The 13609-nt window shown below is 54.7% G+C and overlaps 3 protein-coding genes and 1 pseudogene across 3 annotated transcripts, besides 7 other annotated features; all 4 read left to right on the forward strand.

Annotated features, from left to right (window-relative positions):
* Positions 1 to 13609: part of a sequence feature (areas not merged during assembly with more than two copies in the genome that could not be assigned to a particular haplotype) that runs on past the window's edge.
* On the forward strand, positions 760 to 1734 carry Tc00.1047053508433.10 (mucin-associated surface protein (MASP), putative; the record flags this gene model as incomplete). The annotated part of the gene is made up of 1 exon (XM_813594.1): positions 760 to 1734. The coding sequence occupies one exon, from the start codon at positions 760 to 762 to the stop codon at positions 1732 to 1734; it is 975 nt and encodes a 324-aa protein (XP_818687.1).
* Positions 978 to 1050: a sequence feature (GA-rich).
* Positions 1960 to 2126: a sequence feature (T-rich).
* Positions 3389 to 7106: a mobile genetic element.
* Tc00.1047053508433.20 lies at positions 7695 to 8366 on the forward strand (annotated as a pseudogene).
* Positions 8148 to 8197: a microsatellite.
* Positions 8797 to 9618, forward strand: Tc00.1047053508433.30 (mucin-associated surface protein (MASP), putative; the record flags this gene model as incomplete). The annotated part of the gene is made up of 1 exon (XM_813595.1): positions 8797 to 9618. The coding sequence occupies one exon, from the start codon at positions 8797 to 8799 to the stop codon at positions 9616 to 9618; it is 822 nt and encodes a 273-aa protein (XP_818688.1).
* Positions 9113 to 9261: a sequence feature (GA-rich).
* On the forward strand, positions 10795 to 13329 carry Tc00.1047053508433.40 (trans-sialidase, putative; the record flags this gene model as incomplete). Its single annotated transcript, XM_813596.1, has 1 exon — positions 10795 to 13329. One exon carries the CDS (start codon positions 10795 to 10797, stop codon positions 13327 to 13329), a length of 2535 nt encoding a protein of 844 aa, XP_818689.1.
* Positions 13417 to 13535: a sequence feature (T-rich).

Below are 13609 nucleotides of genomic sequence, written 5' to 3' on the forward strand. Positions count from 1 at the left end.
TTTCTCTTTATTCCCTGCTAGAGGCACCGATGTTCCGCGACGACGATTTTTTGTGCTCCCCGTTGCGATGGCACGTGGGTGACTGAGCGTCGGTCTGCTGAGTGCGCTCGGAGGGGAGCGGATGGTGTGCGCCGTGCCTCACTGTGCGTGTGGGACGCCAATCCGCTGGGGAAGAGAGAAGTAAAGGGCTGCGGTATGTTCTTGTATGCATCCCGTTCCTCTTGTTGCCGCCGTGTTTGTGCTGTGCGCATGGCAATATCTTGCGGTGCGACGTGGATGGCGGCACGACATTGCATGTGCCCTTGTGCGTGTTGTGCGGCCGTGGCATTCCGGCGATCGTGTGTGAAGTGGCGGACACGGAGCTGCTGGACTGAGGGAGGAGGTGGCGTACGTTGCGGCGCGGCGGGAGCGCATGACGGCTGCGTTTGGTGGGAGGGCCCGACGATTCCGAGGCCTGTGCTGGAGGGGCGCGTGTTGAAGTGAGCGTGGCGTGCCTGTGAGGGTCTGAGGAGAGGGAATAACAGTAATAGTGACATTGTGGGAGTGCGAGGAACGGTGCACGGCGAGAAGCGCTCCTCTTTTTGTTGTTGTTTTGATTGTTGTTGAGCCGCGTCCACCCAATTGTTGTTGTTTTTGCGTGACTCTCATTGCTGGATGGGACGGTGCGTGTCACTGTGTGACTCGTCTCTCCTTTTCATTTCACTCTGCGTTGACGTGTTGTTAGTTTGTGCTGAAGGCTGCACGCGAGTGACAGGAGTGATGGCGATGATGACTGGCCGTGTGCTGCTGGTGTGTGCCCTCTGCGTGCTGCGGTGCGGTGCTGCTGCGATGGCGTCAGCACCCGATGTTGCTGCGGCTTCTCCTGCTGCTGGCAAGGGAGGTCCCGAGGAGGATCATTCTTTGGGGGCACAAACAGGAAACAGCACCAACGAGCAAAGTGTTGTGGTCATTTCACCACCTGAAAGCCCACTCGGAACAGAAGAAGAAGAGGAGGAAGAAGTGGAAACAGTACAAAAAGAGAAATTAGAAAGCAAAACCAAAGAAGAAGAAACACCAAAATTAACATCGCCGCAAGTAGGAGAAGGGCCACCAGCACCAGTAACAACGAGAAAAAATGAAAAACCAGCAGAAACTTCAGATGCAACACCAGGGAAGGGGCAGTCCAGCTCTGGTGATGTTTCAACCCGACCAGAACTACACAAAAAACCATCCGAAGAACAGCCATCATCAACAGCACCACAAGCACCAGCACCTGCAGCAGCGGCACAAATAAAAAACGAAAGCACCACATCTGCAGATGTCGTTTCAGGGCAACAGATAAAAGAAGAATCTCAACACGACATGCAATCAGAAGGTACTTCAGGGAAAGAAGAAAACGTCCCCACCACAGTCACCAAAAAAGACGGACCAACAGAAAGTAACGCCGAATCAACTCCAACAACACCCTCAGCTTCCAAAGATGCCATTACAAATGACGATGAGAAAAGCAATGAAGAAGAGATTCCGAAACATGATCAAACACCTGATGGTGAGACGATGAACGAAGCCTCACAAGTTGGAAATAACGAAGGAAATACAACGAAAACACAAACTGTCGAAGCCGCAGCTATAACAAATAATACGGCGACGCCTGGCGACAGTGACGGCAGCATCGCGGTCTCCCACACCACCTCCCCCCTTTTGCTTCTTCTTGTTGTTGCGTGTGCGGCTGCTGCTGCGGTGGTGGCTGCGTGAGAGTGAGGGAGAGAGCCATGCACCGCCCGCACACACACTCGTCCTTCTCTCTCTGTGTGTGTGTCCCCTTGCATGGACTCTCGCCCTCACCTCACCCCACGAGGCACACACATAATGTGCCCATTGTATATATGCATGCACACCCATGCAGGCCCGTTGGTGCTCTCTTTTGCACGACACGCACCGCTGCCGTCCTGCCTGGCTGCATGGGCGGAGCACCGTAACTGTTTTTGTTTTTTGTCCTCTTACGATTGTTTTAATTGTTTTTAATTTTTCTTTGCTGTTTGCTTGAAAATATTTCAAATTGTTTTTTTTTGTTTTTTCTGGTTTTATGATTTTTTTCTTTCGTTTTGTTTTTGTTATTAATTTTCGTCTGTTTTTTTTTTTATTTTGCTCCCCCACCTCTTTTTTTGCTTTTGGGGCAATCACGATGGACGTTTTTTCTTTTCTACTCTTCCCTCTTTTAATTGTTTGTTGCTGCACTCTTCCTGCGAGGGGTGCCGTGTGTTTCCGCCCAACTGCTCCATTCGCACACCCACCGACACGCTCATGACGACGGCCCTGTGCGCCTCGCCTGCTGCACGCATGAGGAGGGGCCGCGACGAACGGCGCGCTGAGGGAGCCGTGACGTGTGGGCGTGCGGCGAGGGCCTGTGGGGCGGTGCACACATTTCTTTCCCTCTTGTTTTGTTTTGTTTTTGCGGCCAGGGCGGGCAGACACCCGCAGCGCCACACACACAGTCACACCCTGCCGCCGTGTTTTTTTCTTTTGTTTTTATTTTGGTTCTGTTTTTTATTTGATGGGTGTGTGCTGCCACTGTGTGTGATTGTTGAGGTTGAGGCCGTGCCTCATGTATCGCCGCCATCCAGTTGTGCCTGTTGCTGTGTTGATGTGCCTCTCTGTGCTCCTCTTCTTTTTCCGTTTCTCCAGCTCACACACATATATACTTTGTCGCACAGTGCTCTGCAGGAATGTCTTGGCGACGGTGGGACGTTGGCCTGCATCCCGTGTTGACATATTATGGTCGCTGCGTGTCTACCGTTGGCGGTGGGAATCACGGTGTCATTGGATGGATGCGTGTGGTAAGTTTGTTGCATGGTGCTGGAGGCCGGCTGACGTGGCTGTGCGATGTCCGCTATGTGTGGAGGTGTTGCCTGCTCTTGGGGTCATTCTCCACTCCTCTAGTTGTTTTTGCTCTGCCGGGTGCGTGCGTTGCTCGGTGTGTGCTGACGCGTGACGGACGGTGTCACGATGGCCTTCTCTGGCAATGACAGTTGCTGTACTCTCGGCACACATCCACAAGACTCTTTATTGTCTCTCTGTGGGAGTGATTGCGGCAGGGCATTGCTGCGGGCGTGACGGGGACCACGACGGCGTCACCCCTCGAGAAGGTCCCATGCACTGTTGGTTGTGGAGCGGCGAGGCGGTTTGCCTGCAGCCCGACTGACTACCGCACAGTCGTTTCATTGCGGTCGCTCCGCCAGCATCACCCGCTGCGGTGGTGTCCGTAAGAGCCGCATCTCAGAACTTTAGGCCCTTCGCCCCTCAGGATTGCCCTTGCTGCTTGACTGGCGCAGCACCATCCCGACACCGTTGTTCTGCAGGAGAGCAGGCACCAGAGTGCCCAGTGACTAGGCTCATTGGCTGCATTGACTTCCACCAGGCCTGCAGTGGGCGTGCCGGTGGCGTGGCCCTCTTGGTGCGCCACACCTTTCCGTGCGAGCGCCTGTCGCTGCTGGCACCAACTGCCTGGAGACCACCGCCCTCCGCGTGTGCCCACCGGCCAGCCCCAGCATGTACGTGGTGAACCTCTGCAGCCTTCCCGGCAATCGCTCACGTTTCACACTCTGAGAGCATCATTCGTCGCCTTGTTCCTGCAGCGCCTGTTGCAGTTGACCTGAATTCACACCATGAGCTGTGGGACGGTCGCTCACCATCCACTACGTCAGGAAAGGGCCTCGCCACCACCTCAAGCGGCATGGACTGTGTGCTTTCTGACGACACGGCACAGGCAACGTGGATCAGCGGCCGCAGCGTCTCGTTTCCCCAATCTACTGCGCAACGCGTACTGCGTTTCTTCCACTGTACTTCCACCTGTTTACATAGACTCGGACCACCATCTGCCATCCCACACTGCAGGGACGGAGGACGGCATCCCACGACAGGCAGGCATGCTGCCACGACGGAAACATTTCGTCCTTGTCCTGCGTGAAGCCGACTGTGATGCTTCCACTTCGGCGTGTGTAACACCTCTGGCCACTGTGACCACATGGTTGGAGATGCGCAAATGCACCATACCGCGCGGCAGCCGTGACATTCCCACATGTATCTGGACGGACGGAATGGAGCATGCCGAGTCCACTGCAGCGGCAGCATGGGACGCGCACACTGCCTCACCCGGAGGCAGCCTGCCCCGAGCTGAACTGCTCCGCAAATGGGAGGACCGCAATCATACCCTTCGCCGTGGCTTCTCCATGCTGCCAGAGGCCCGTGCAAAACAGCCTGGTGCCCTCTCGAGCCCAAGCCTGTGATGCTCCGAGGCATGGCGGCGCCATGTCCCCGCTCCTTTTAATCGGCTGTGCTGCGGTACTCTCGGGACCGCGTCTGTGCTCTGCCTCTGCAGCAGGCAACCCGCTCGTCCGTCACACTGTCCGCGTCACACTTGCTGCGATCCCCACTGTTGTCCGCACACCTTGTGCTTGCGTGCCCTCTGGTGACTGGAATATGAATTGGCCCTTCACGCCGTGTGCACCTGAATTGGCCATCCGCGACTGTTTGCCTGGCATGGCCCCTGGACCCGTCGGCGTACTGAGTGAGTTTCTGCGCCATCTTGCACCGCTGCTTGCACAGAACGATTATCAATACCTCCCTCGCCGACGGTAGTCTGCGAGGTTCCTGGGAAAAGAGGGACACCACTTCCATCCACAGACACGGGAAGGACACATGCCGCACAGGGAGAGAGTTGCCGGCCCATCCCGCCGCTCTCTGCCCTGCTAGGGGTGAGCGAAGGACTGGTCCACCGCCGCCTGTGAGTGAAAAAGCGTCACGAGTGTCGAGCGAGCGCATTAGCGTGGAGTGCGGGCGTCGCAGGGGCGGCGTCCCGCGCTGCACCGTCGCCGACACCGCTCTCTCGCCGTCCGGATCGGCATCTCGACTGCATTACACGCCGTTGACGATGGGCGTGTGCTGGCCGTGCTCGACGGGCTACCGCGCCTGGGCCGTCGCTCCCAACGCTGGTAGCGCAATCACCTGCGAGGCGGCGGCGTTTGGGTGTGTGCTCGTCGAGAATATTCCTGGCATCAGCTCGCCTCAGCCGTGGCAGCCCAATGCAGCTTCCTTGGACCGCAGCTCCTACTCCACCGCGTGGATGGTCTGTTGCGCCGCCTGTACAGCATTCACTTTGCGTCGGCGTTCATTCACGCTGACGGCCGCACGCTTGTTGCCTTGTATGTGGACATCCGTGCCTGTGCTGCGGCAATGCCAACTGCCCTGTCCCTTGTGGCCACATTTGCTGCCGAGCATAGCCTGAAGATCAACGCGGACAGGAGCGGGGCCGCTCTGTTCTACATCGCCTCACACCGACAGTCCGACGAGGACACGGCCGACCATCGTCTGGGCGGTGGGAACCAACGCGTCAAGTCCCACCCGGTGCGTCTGCTCGGCAATGCGATTGATCGACACCTCAATTTTGGTGTGCACGTCACCGTCGCTGCAGAGCAGACTGTGCCACGCCGCCATCAGCTGCGGCTGGGTGCAGAGGCTGGTGCGTCCACAGTGCGTTGCACGACGGCGACGAGGCAATCGCACTGTGTCCGGCCCCCATTCACTTCCAGGCTGTGGAGGTGAACGGGTGCCGGACAACTGCACGGCATCGCTCGGCCCACGCGCAGCAAAGAAGTATAATCCTGTCCACCTGACCACCAATCCAGCACCGCTGCGGAGGATCGTTGGGTTCCGCGCACCCACACCGCACGAACGCCTCATACTTTTCCGATGTATTGAGGACGTGTGTGGCGCAATCTGATTGGAGGCCATGCCGCCGTCCATGCGTGAAAGCGCCGACATTGATCCCGCTCCTGAGAGATGCTGTTATTAATGGATTACACCGCGTATGTAATACTATTGGGACACCCCACAGCCACAATCGTGCTCCTCCTATTCAACATCGTATTTTCCCCTGGGACACTGTGAGCTGCAATAAAGTGGAATTTAATCTGCTACGCTTTGCCCAAAACGCCTCTGACGACGTCAAGCGCACGGCTTTTTATTCTATTTACTCCTCTCTGGGAGCGTATGATTTTGAATTATGGACAGACGTTTCTTCATCTCTCGCTGAGCTCGCATCTGTATCCGCTGCACTATTGTACGGCTCCACCACGACAAATGATCTCCCTGTGGAGGTACATCGTGCAGCAGCTGGCAGGCTCGCATGCTCATAGAGAGCAGAGTGCCTTGCCACTGAAAATGGCATTAGACATCTCATACCTTTTTGTCTGGGAACATCCCAATCGCCCACACGAATCCTGGTGGCAACGGACTCCCTGTCGAGAATTGAGGCACTCCGCGTCGTTCCACTGGCCGTGCGAGGCTACGTCACTGAAGAGAGTTGGATTATGCTGCTCTCCTTGATACAGCGAGTTCACTCTGTAGAATTCATGTTCTCTCCATCGCACTGCGGTATCCCACGCAATGAGGCCGCTGACGACGAGGCCATGATTGCACGATCCCTCCCGCAGGAGGGCAGCCCAATCTGGCACGTGGACTTTTTTACTGCAGTCAGGTGACCGTACTGGAGGGGCGCCCAGAAGAAAAGGAAGGCGCGTACACCGCATGGCAGGCGCCTGTCGGTGTGGCAGGGACTCTATTCCTGGCACGGCCCGGACATCGTGCCCCGAGTGGCGGCTCTGCGCAAAAGCACTGTGCGATTCCTGCCCACTCCTCGACATGCCTGCGCGTGCCCTTCGCATCACAAGGAACCCTCTGTGTTGGTGGTGCCGTCCCTCCCTCACTGAGGAGACTGGCCCGCCGCTGCCTCCGCCGGAAGCTCTTCCCGACGTGAGCGCCGCAAATCCTTGCCGACCAGCGAGCGGCGGATTGACTTTCTCCTGCGCAACCTGCAGCATAGTCTGCGCTCGTCCGTCCACAATATGAGGGCACATTCCCGACGTGCTCGGCCTGGCGTTATAATAGTTTGCGAAGGCCTCCCATGCGGATGCCACAATGGCGCCAGCGTCTTGTTGACAGGCGCCTCGCACACAGTTCGCCACAGAAAGCGCCAAGCACGCCAGCAGGCAAGACACGCAGGAAGCACAACCGCGGACACTCGAGATGGACCACGGGATACTTCGCTCCATCCACTGCAGAGATGCCCCGTCGTTGGTAATTGGGAATGCGGGTGTTTTGGAGTGCCCCAGCCCGCACGACGGCACGTTTCGGACGGAATGCTTGCCACTTTTGTACGGACGGCCCTTGCGCTACTCACTCGTTATTGTAACAGCATACAGCAAAAATAGGATGAAATGTTGCTTTGTGATGAATATTGGCTGCGATTCCCGTGGACCAGTAATTTACGTGGTGTGCGGGGATCTCCCTTTTTTTCATTGTTAGTTTGCTTTTGTGTTGCTGTGTGCGCTGCACCTCCTTGTGTGTGTGCGTACCCTCCGTGAGGGGTGCCGACACGACGGACCGCTCTCGCCGTGTGTGCATGCGGTGGAGCCTTGTGTGCCGCTCCTGTTTGCTTCTCCCTCCTCCATCTGTGTGTTGGTGTTGCGGCAGGGCTTCTGTGTGTGCCTGCTGCCGTGGATTGGAGTGTGTGTCGTGCGTGGTGTGCGGCGTACGGTGCATGCCTGGCTGCTGCCCTCTCCTCATGTGTGTGTCTGCCGCACCTCTCGTCCCCCTGTTGCTCTCCATTTCCCTCACTGCGCAGATCAGCTCCACACCACTGAACGACCACACTCACGATGATGACGTGCCGTCTGCTGTGCGCCCTGTTGGTGCTCGCCCTGTGCTGCTGACCGTATGTGTGCGCGGCGGGGAGTGAAGATAAAGCTGAAAAAGCTGCAGAAACTCCAACGCTCCAGGATTCAGTGGTTTCAAACGATTCCGACAATACACGAGCAAAAGTCATGGAAGATAATGGACAGACATCAGATAAGGAGGCCATTCATTCAGAGAGACCATCTAAGAAAGTCTCTGCGTCAGCAACTCCATTTCCGACAGGTGCAGAAGAAGAAGGACCAAGTAGAGCGCCTGCTTTCAAGATGGAATAGGTGCGTCTGGTCAGCAAGGGGCATCAGAAGAAAATATCATTTCACCAGGATCAACAGGTGATTCCGATAAGTCAGATGTAAATAATCGGGAGCATAATAAAGAAGTGGCGCTAGCCGGTAAAGAGGTTAAGGAACAGGCACCTAACCACGACAACCACAACGACCATAACTACTACAACGACCACCACCACTACGTCAGAGGCACCAAGTGATACGGCCATGAATGCAGAGGCGCCAACCACAACGACTTTCCACGCACCGTCACGTCTTCGGGAAATCGACGGCAGCCTCAGCAGCTCTGCGTGGGTGTGTGCCCCGCTGCTGGTCGCCGTGTCCGCGCTGGTGTACACCACTGTGGGCTGAAGAGGTGTGTGCGGGCTGTGTGTGCCAGCACTCAACCACGGGGACATTTGTGCGCTTCTACTGTGGTCCGATGTATAAAGTAAGAGAAAATAGTGATTGTGTTTTGCTTCATTTGCTTCCGCTGTCCTGCTGTGCGCTCCGGGTTGCTTCTCCACATCCGTCACGTTGAACGCAACCCAGACACACTCATATGCATGCACACTGGAGTCTTGGGTTTTTTTCTAATTTTTTGTTTTCGTGGTTTTTAGTGTTGTGGTTTTCAGTGCGGCGTGCATTTTCTGCAATCGTGCTGATCCAAACTATCTCGTTCTATGTGCTCTGCTTCTGTATACTCTGTGTTGTAGCCGTCGTGGATTTTTGACGTGTCTCTTAGCTTTGCGTTGACGTGTTGTTAGTTTGTGCTGAAGGCTGCACGCAAGTGACAGGAGTGATGGCGATGACGATGACTGGCCGTGTGCTGCTGGTGTGTGCCCTCTGCGTGCTGTGGTGCGGTGCCGGCGGTGGTGGATGCTCTGAACCAACTCAAGATCCTCAAGACATTACGTCTGGTAACGGCAATAATCATCAGAGTGTTAACAATTCCACAGGTGGCGGTGGAGAAGTTGGCCTAAGCGGTGAATCGGCAGAGTCACAAGCAGCAGGTCTATCGGTGACAGAATTACCCGGAGCTGGGGCGGCAACGAATTTACCAGGAGCGCAAACACCACCAACGGCAGGGACGGGAAACAATAGCGAAGATACGGGACAAGAGAATGAAGAGGAGGATGGTAAGCAACAAGAAGAGGACAAAAAGAAAGAAGATGAGATGGAGGTTGACAAGAAAGAAGAGGAGGCAGAGGAGGACGATGAAGAAGATAAGGATGACGACGTGAAAGACGAGGAGGAAGATGAAGAGCACAGAAAGATGAAAGATGATGCCGGCGCCACAAAGAAGTTATCAGCAGACAGTGAAGAGCAGCCGATTTTAACTTTTCCTGCGGAGGAAGCATCAAATAAGACAAAATCCAAAGGCACTCAAACGCCTGACGACGATGACCCAGCAGCCGATGCCGCAGGGACAGCAGAGGGAAAACAAAATGAGAATAAAGATGCCAATCCGAAAGAAACACCAGCGACGGCCGCAGCCATGAAAACTACAACGGCGACGACTGGCGACAGTGACGGCAGCACCGCGGTCTCCCACACCACCTCCCCTCCTTTGCTTCTTCTTGTTGTTGCGTGTGCGGCTGCTGCTGCGGTGGTGGCCGCGTGAGAGTGAGTGTGAGAGAGCCGTGCACCGCCCGCACACACACTCGTCCTTCTCTCTCTGTGTGTGTGTCCCCTTGCATGGACTCTCGCCCTCACCTCACCCCACGAAGCACACACAATGATGTGCCCATTGTATATATGCATGCACACCCATGCAGGCCCGTTGGTGCTCTCTTTTGCACGACACGCACCGCCGCCGTCCTGCCTGGCTGCATGGGCGGAGCACCGTAACTGTTTCTGTTTTGTTTTATTGCATTGAGTGGGCGACCTCTCTCTCTCTCCCTCTGTGTGTGTGTTTTGCTTTACGGGAGCAGTGAGAGTGTGTGCGCTGGTCGTCCCACGCTTCGGCTTTTTGTTTTTCTTTTTGATTTTGTGGTTGAGTGCACCCATTCCGCGGCTGCGTGTGTGTGTGTGTGATGATATGAGTAATTTGCGTGTGTGCTATCTGCCTCTCTCTGCCGTTGCTTTCTTCAGACTCTCTTGTGCTGAACGGCTGCTCTGCAAGTATAGGCGCTGCCAAACATACACACACACAAATTCACATGCCATTTTTCACACAATTTGGCTGTGGTGGCTCTTGCGGGGAGGGAGGGCGTGAGCTCGCCGTGCGTCCCCTGGACTTGCTGCGGTTGTGGTGTTGGCCTCGTGCAGTAGTTGACTGATGTGGTGTGGCATTAAGGGTACCTGGGATAAGTGCGCATGGATTCTTGCCCAGCAGCTGCACGTGCCGAGGTGTTTCTCCCGCTGTCGATTTTCCGACGAAGGATTCTCCGGCTGTGCGGGGCGATGTGCGATGGATGGTGCGGGGAGACAACAGTAAAACGACTGGCGGCAGCATGTGTGGGCGTAGCTCGGAGAGTCCTAAAGCGTGGCAGAAGCACCCGCCGTGACTCCTGTTGCTTTTACTGCTGGTGGCAGTCGCGGTGTGTTCCCGGTGCACTGTTCTTCCTTCTCTTTCCGTGTGTCTGTGTGCAGGCTTCGTTGCTGTTGGGAGTGACTGCGGTGCGGATGATGGTGCCGCTCACTGTGGATGGGTGGCGGTGTGTTTCACTTCATTTTCCTCTTCTCTCTCTTTCTCTCACACTGTTACGAAGAAAGCAAACAAGCGCTAATCGCTACTGTGAAATTTGAAGGCTCTGAAAGGACCAACAGCACACACACCGCCCACACACATATTTATATGCTCTCACGTGTTGCTGCAGTGATGGCACTCCGCACACACAACCGTTGCCGCGTGACCGGATCCAGCGGGAGGAGGAGGGAAGGAAGAGAGAGTGGGCCGCAGAGGCCCAACATGTCCCGGCATCTCTTCTGCTCTGCGGTGCTGCTCCTCCTTGTTGTGATGATGTGCTGCAACGCTGTTGGGGATCAGCAAGCTGCTGAGCCACCGCTATCTCAGGAACCTGTACCGAAGTCACCTTTTGCTTGGAGAGATACAAAAGATGGGGATACAGTGAGTTCTTTGCGTTTTCCAGGTCTTGTTGAGACGAATGATGGTGATGTGTTTGCCGTTGTCGAGGCTCAGTGCACGAAGGATGAATGCGGTTTCACTGGGATTGCCTCGGGGTTGTTGACATTGACTGATGATAAGCCAAAAAAGGAGTTGGATAAGAGTAACTTGAAGACGCAAGTACCGGAGGGATGTATATGTGAAGAAGGGAAATGTCCTGCCGGTAAAGAAGAGAAACGTGCCTGCAGTACAGCGGGTCAGGATGATCCCCAAAGCAAGACTAAAGTACATGTGAGCCGACCAACAACAGTTGTGAAGGGAAGTGATATTTACATGCTTGCTGGAAACTATAGTTGGGCATATGCCGAAGATGATCAGGCAGTTGGCTGGGGACTTGTGCTGGTGAAAGGGAACGTCAGTGATGAGAATCAAAAAGATAAAAGAATTTATTGGGACGATACTTACGCCATTCCGTGGACTTATAAAGGAAACCAACACAAATCCTTGGTGCGGCTGATCGGCGGCGGTGGATCGGGTGTTAAGATGAAGGACGATAGGCTTGTGTTTCCATTGGAAGGCACCACAAAGAAGGAGGTCGACACAAAAGAGGATGGAAAGGCCGTTTCGCTGATTATATACTCCTCGGATGCTAAGAATTGGAAGCTGTCGAAGGGGATGTCTGCCGATGACTGCAGTGATCCCTCCGTCGTGGAGTGGGAGGACAAAAAACTTATGATGATGACTGCGTGTGATGATGGCCGCCGCAGGGTGTACGAGTCCGCTGACATGGGGGAGTCGTGGACGGAGGCGCTCGGGACACTCTCGCGCGTGTGGGGCAACAACCAAAAGCGACATGATAAGGGCGTTGGAAGCGGGTTCATCAAAGCGACGATTGGCGGTGATGAAAATAACAGAAATGTGATGCTCGTCACTCTGCCGGTGTATTCCAAGAAAGATAAGAAGGAAATTCGGAAGGGGAAACTCCATCTTTGGCTGACGGACAATACGCACATTGTTGATATTGGGCCGGTATCCGATGATGACGCTGCCGCCAGCGCCCTGTTGTACAAAGGTGGGAATAATAATAATGAGAAGTTGATTGCACTGTACGAGAAGAAGGGCGTTGAGGAAACATCATCCGGTATGTTTTCTGTGCTTCTGACTGCGCAGCTGCAGCGTGTGAAGGATGTGCTGGCGACGTGGAAGAAAGTGGACGGACGTGTCTCCAAGCTGTGCCCTTCTAAAAGTGCTGAGAAGGATGCCTCACCTGGCATTGCCTGCAGTACTACTGTTAAGATCACAGCTGGGCTGGTTGGCTTTTTGTCCGGCAACTTCTCTGGTAACACATGGAGGGACGAGTACCTCGGAGTGAACGCCACAGTGGAGAACAATGGTGCAGAGGATGCAGGGGCGGAACCCGCGGAAAATGGTGTGAAGTTCACGGGAGCGTGGGCGGAGTGGCCTGTTGGCGAGCAGGGGGAGAATCAGCTGTACCACTTTGCGAACTACAACTTCACTCTTGTGGCAACTGTGTCCATCGACGGTGTGCCAGAGGGAGATACCCCCATTCCTTTGATGGGTGTGCGTCTTGACGGTGGTGAAAAAAAACTTATGGAGTTGTCGTACGAAAGCGAAAAGAAGTGGCGGGTGCTGTGCGGTGACGGCAAGATCAAGAGGCTTAAAAGCACTTGGGAGACACGGACACAGTACCAAGTGGCCATTGTGTTACAGAACGGCACCCAGGGCTCCGTGTACGTTGATGGTCAGCGTGTTTGTGGGAGTGTGCAAAGTGAATTGAAAAACGCGGAGTTGAAGGAGATCTCACACTTCTACATTGGAGGGGATGGAGAAAACGCAGAGAGAAAAGACGTTTCTGTGACTGTGACGAACGTCATGCTGTACAACCGCCCGTTTTCATTTTCAGGTGAGAATGCCGATGTGGAAGAAGATGGCGATTCACCATCGGAAGATCCGGAATCAGCGGAAGCCAATTCTCCATCCGTGGAAGGGGAACACATTGTGGCTCTCCCTGCAACGAAACCTTCTGAAGCTCCAGAGGAAAAAACGGACTTGCAGCGGTCTCGAAAAGAAAGTGAAGCACGGCAAATAACAACGGGGGGAAAGCCTGCCGCCACACAGCAAGTGCCGACGGCCCCGGGCCTCCATGCCGTTGGAGGAGCAACGGGTGATGCTGGCAATGTTTACAGAAGCGGACTGCTGCCGCTGCTCCTTCTGTTGGGATTGTGGGGGCTTGCGGCTCTGTGAGGAGTGACTGGCCTCCGCGTGGGATAATTGCGGCATCCGCTGCACAGAATTACTTCCCCGTGGGAACCAATATTTTTTAAAAATAAATTTTTTTCTTTTGTGTGTGTTTGCGTTGTTTACTTTCTTTTTTTTAATGCTTTAATTTTTTAATTTCTTTAATTTTTTTTTTTTTTTTTCATTTCCCCCATCCCTCTTTTTTTGCTTTTGGGGCAATCACTATGGATTTTTTTCTTTTATACTCTTCCCTCTTTAATTGTTTGTTGCTGCACTCTTCCTGCGA

Source organism: Trypanosoma cruzi, genomic scaffold, assembly GCF_000209065.1.
Source record: "Trypanosoma cruzi strain CL Brener 1047053516815 genomic scaffold, whole genome shotgun sequence".
In the NCBI taxonomy this organism is placed as follows: domain Eukaryota; phylum Euglenozoa; class Kinetoplastea; order Trypanosomatida; family Trypanosomatidae; genus Trypanosoma; species Trypanosoma cruzi.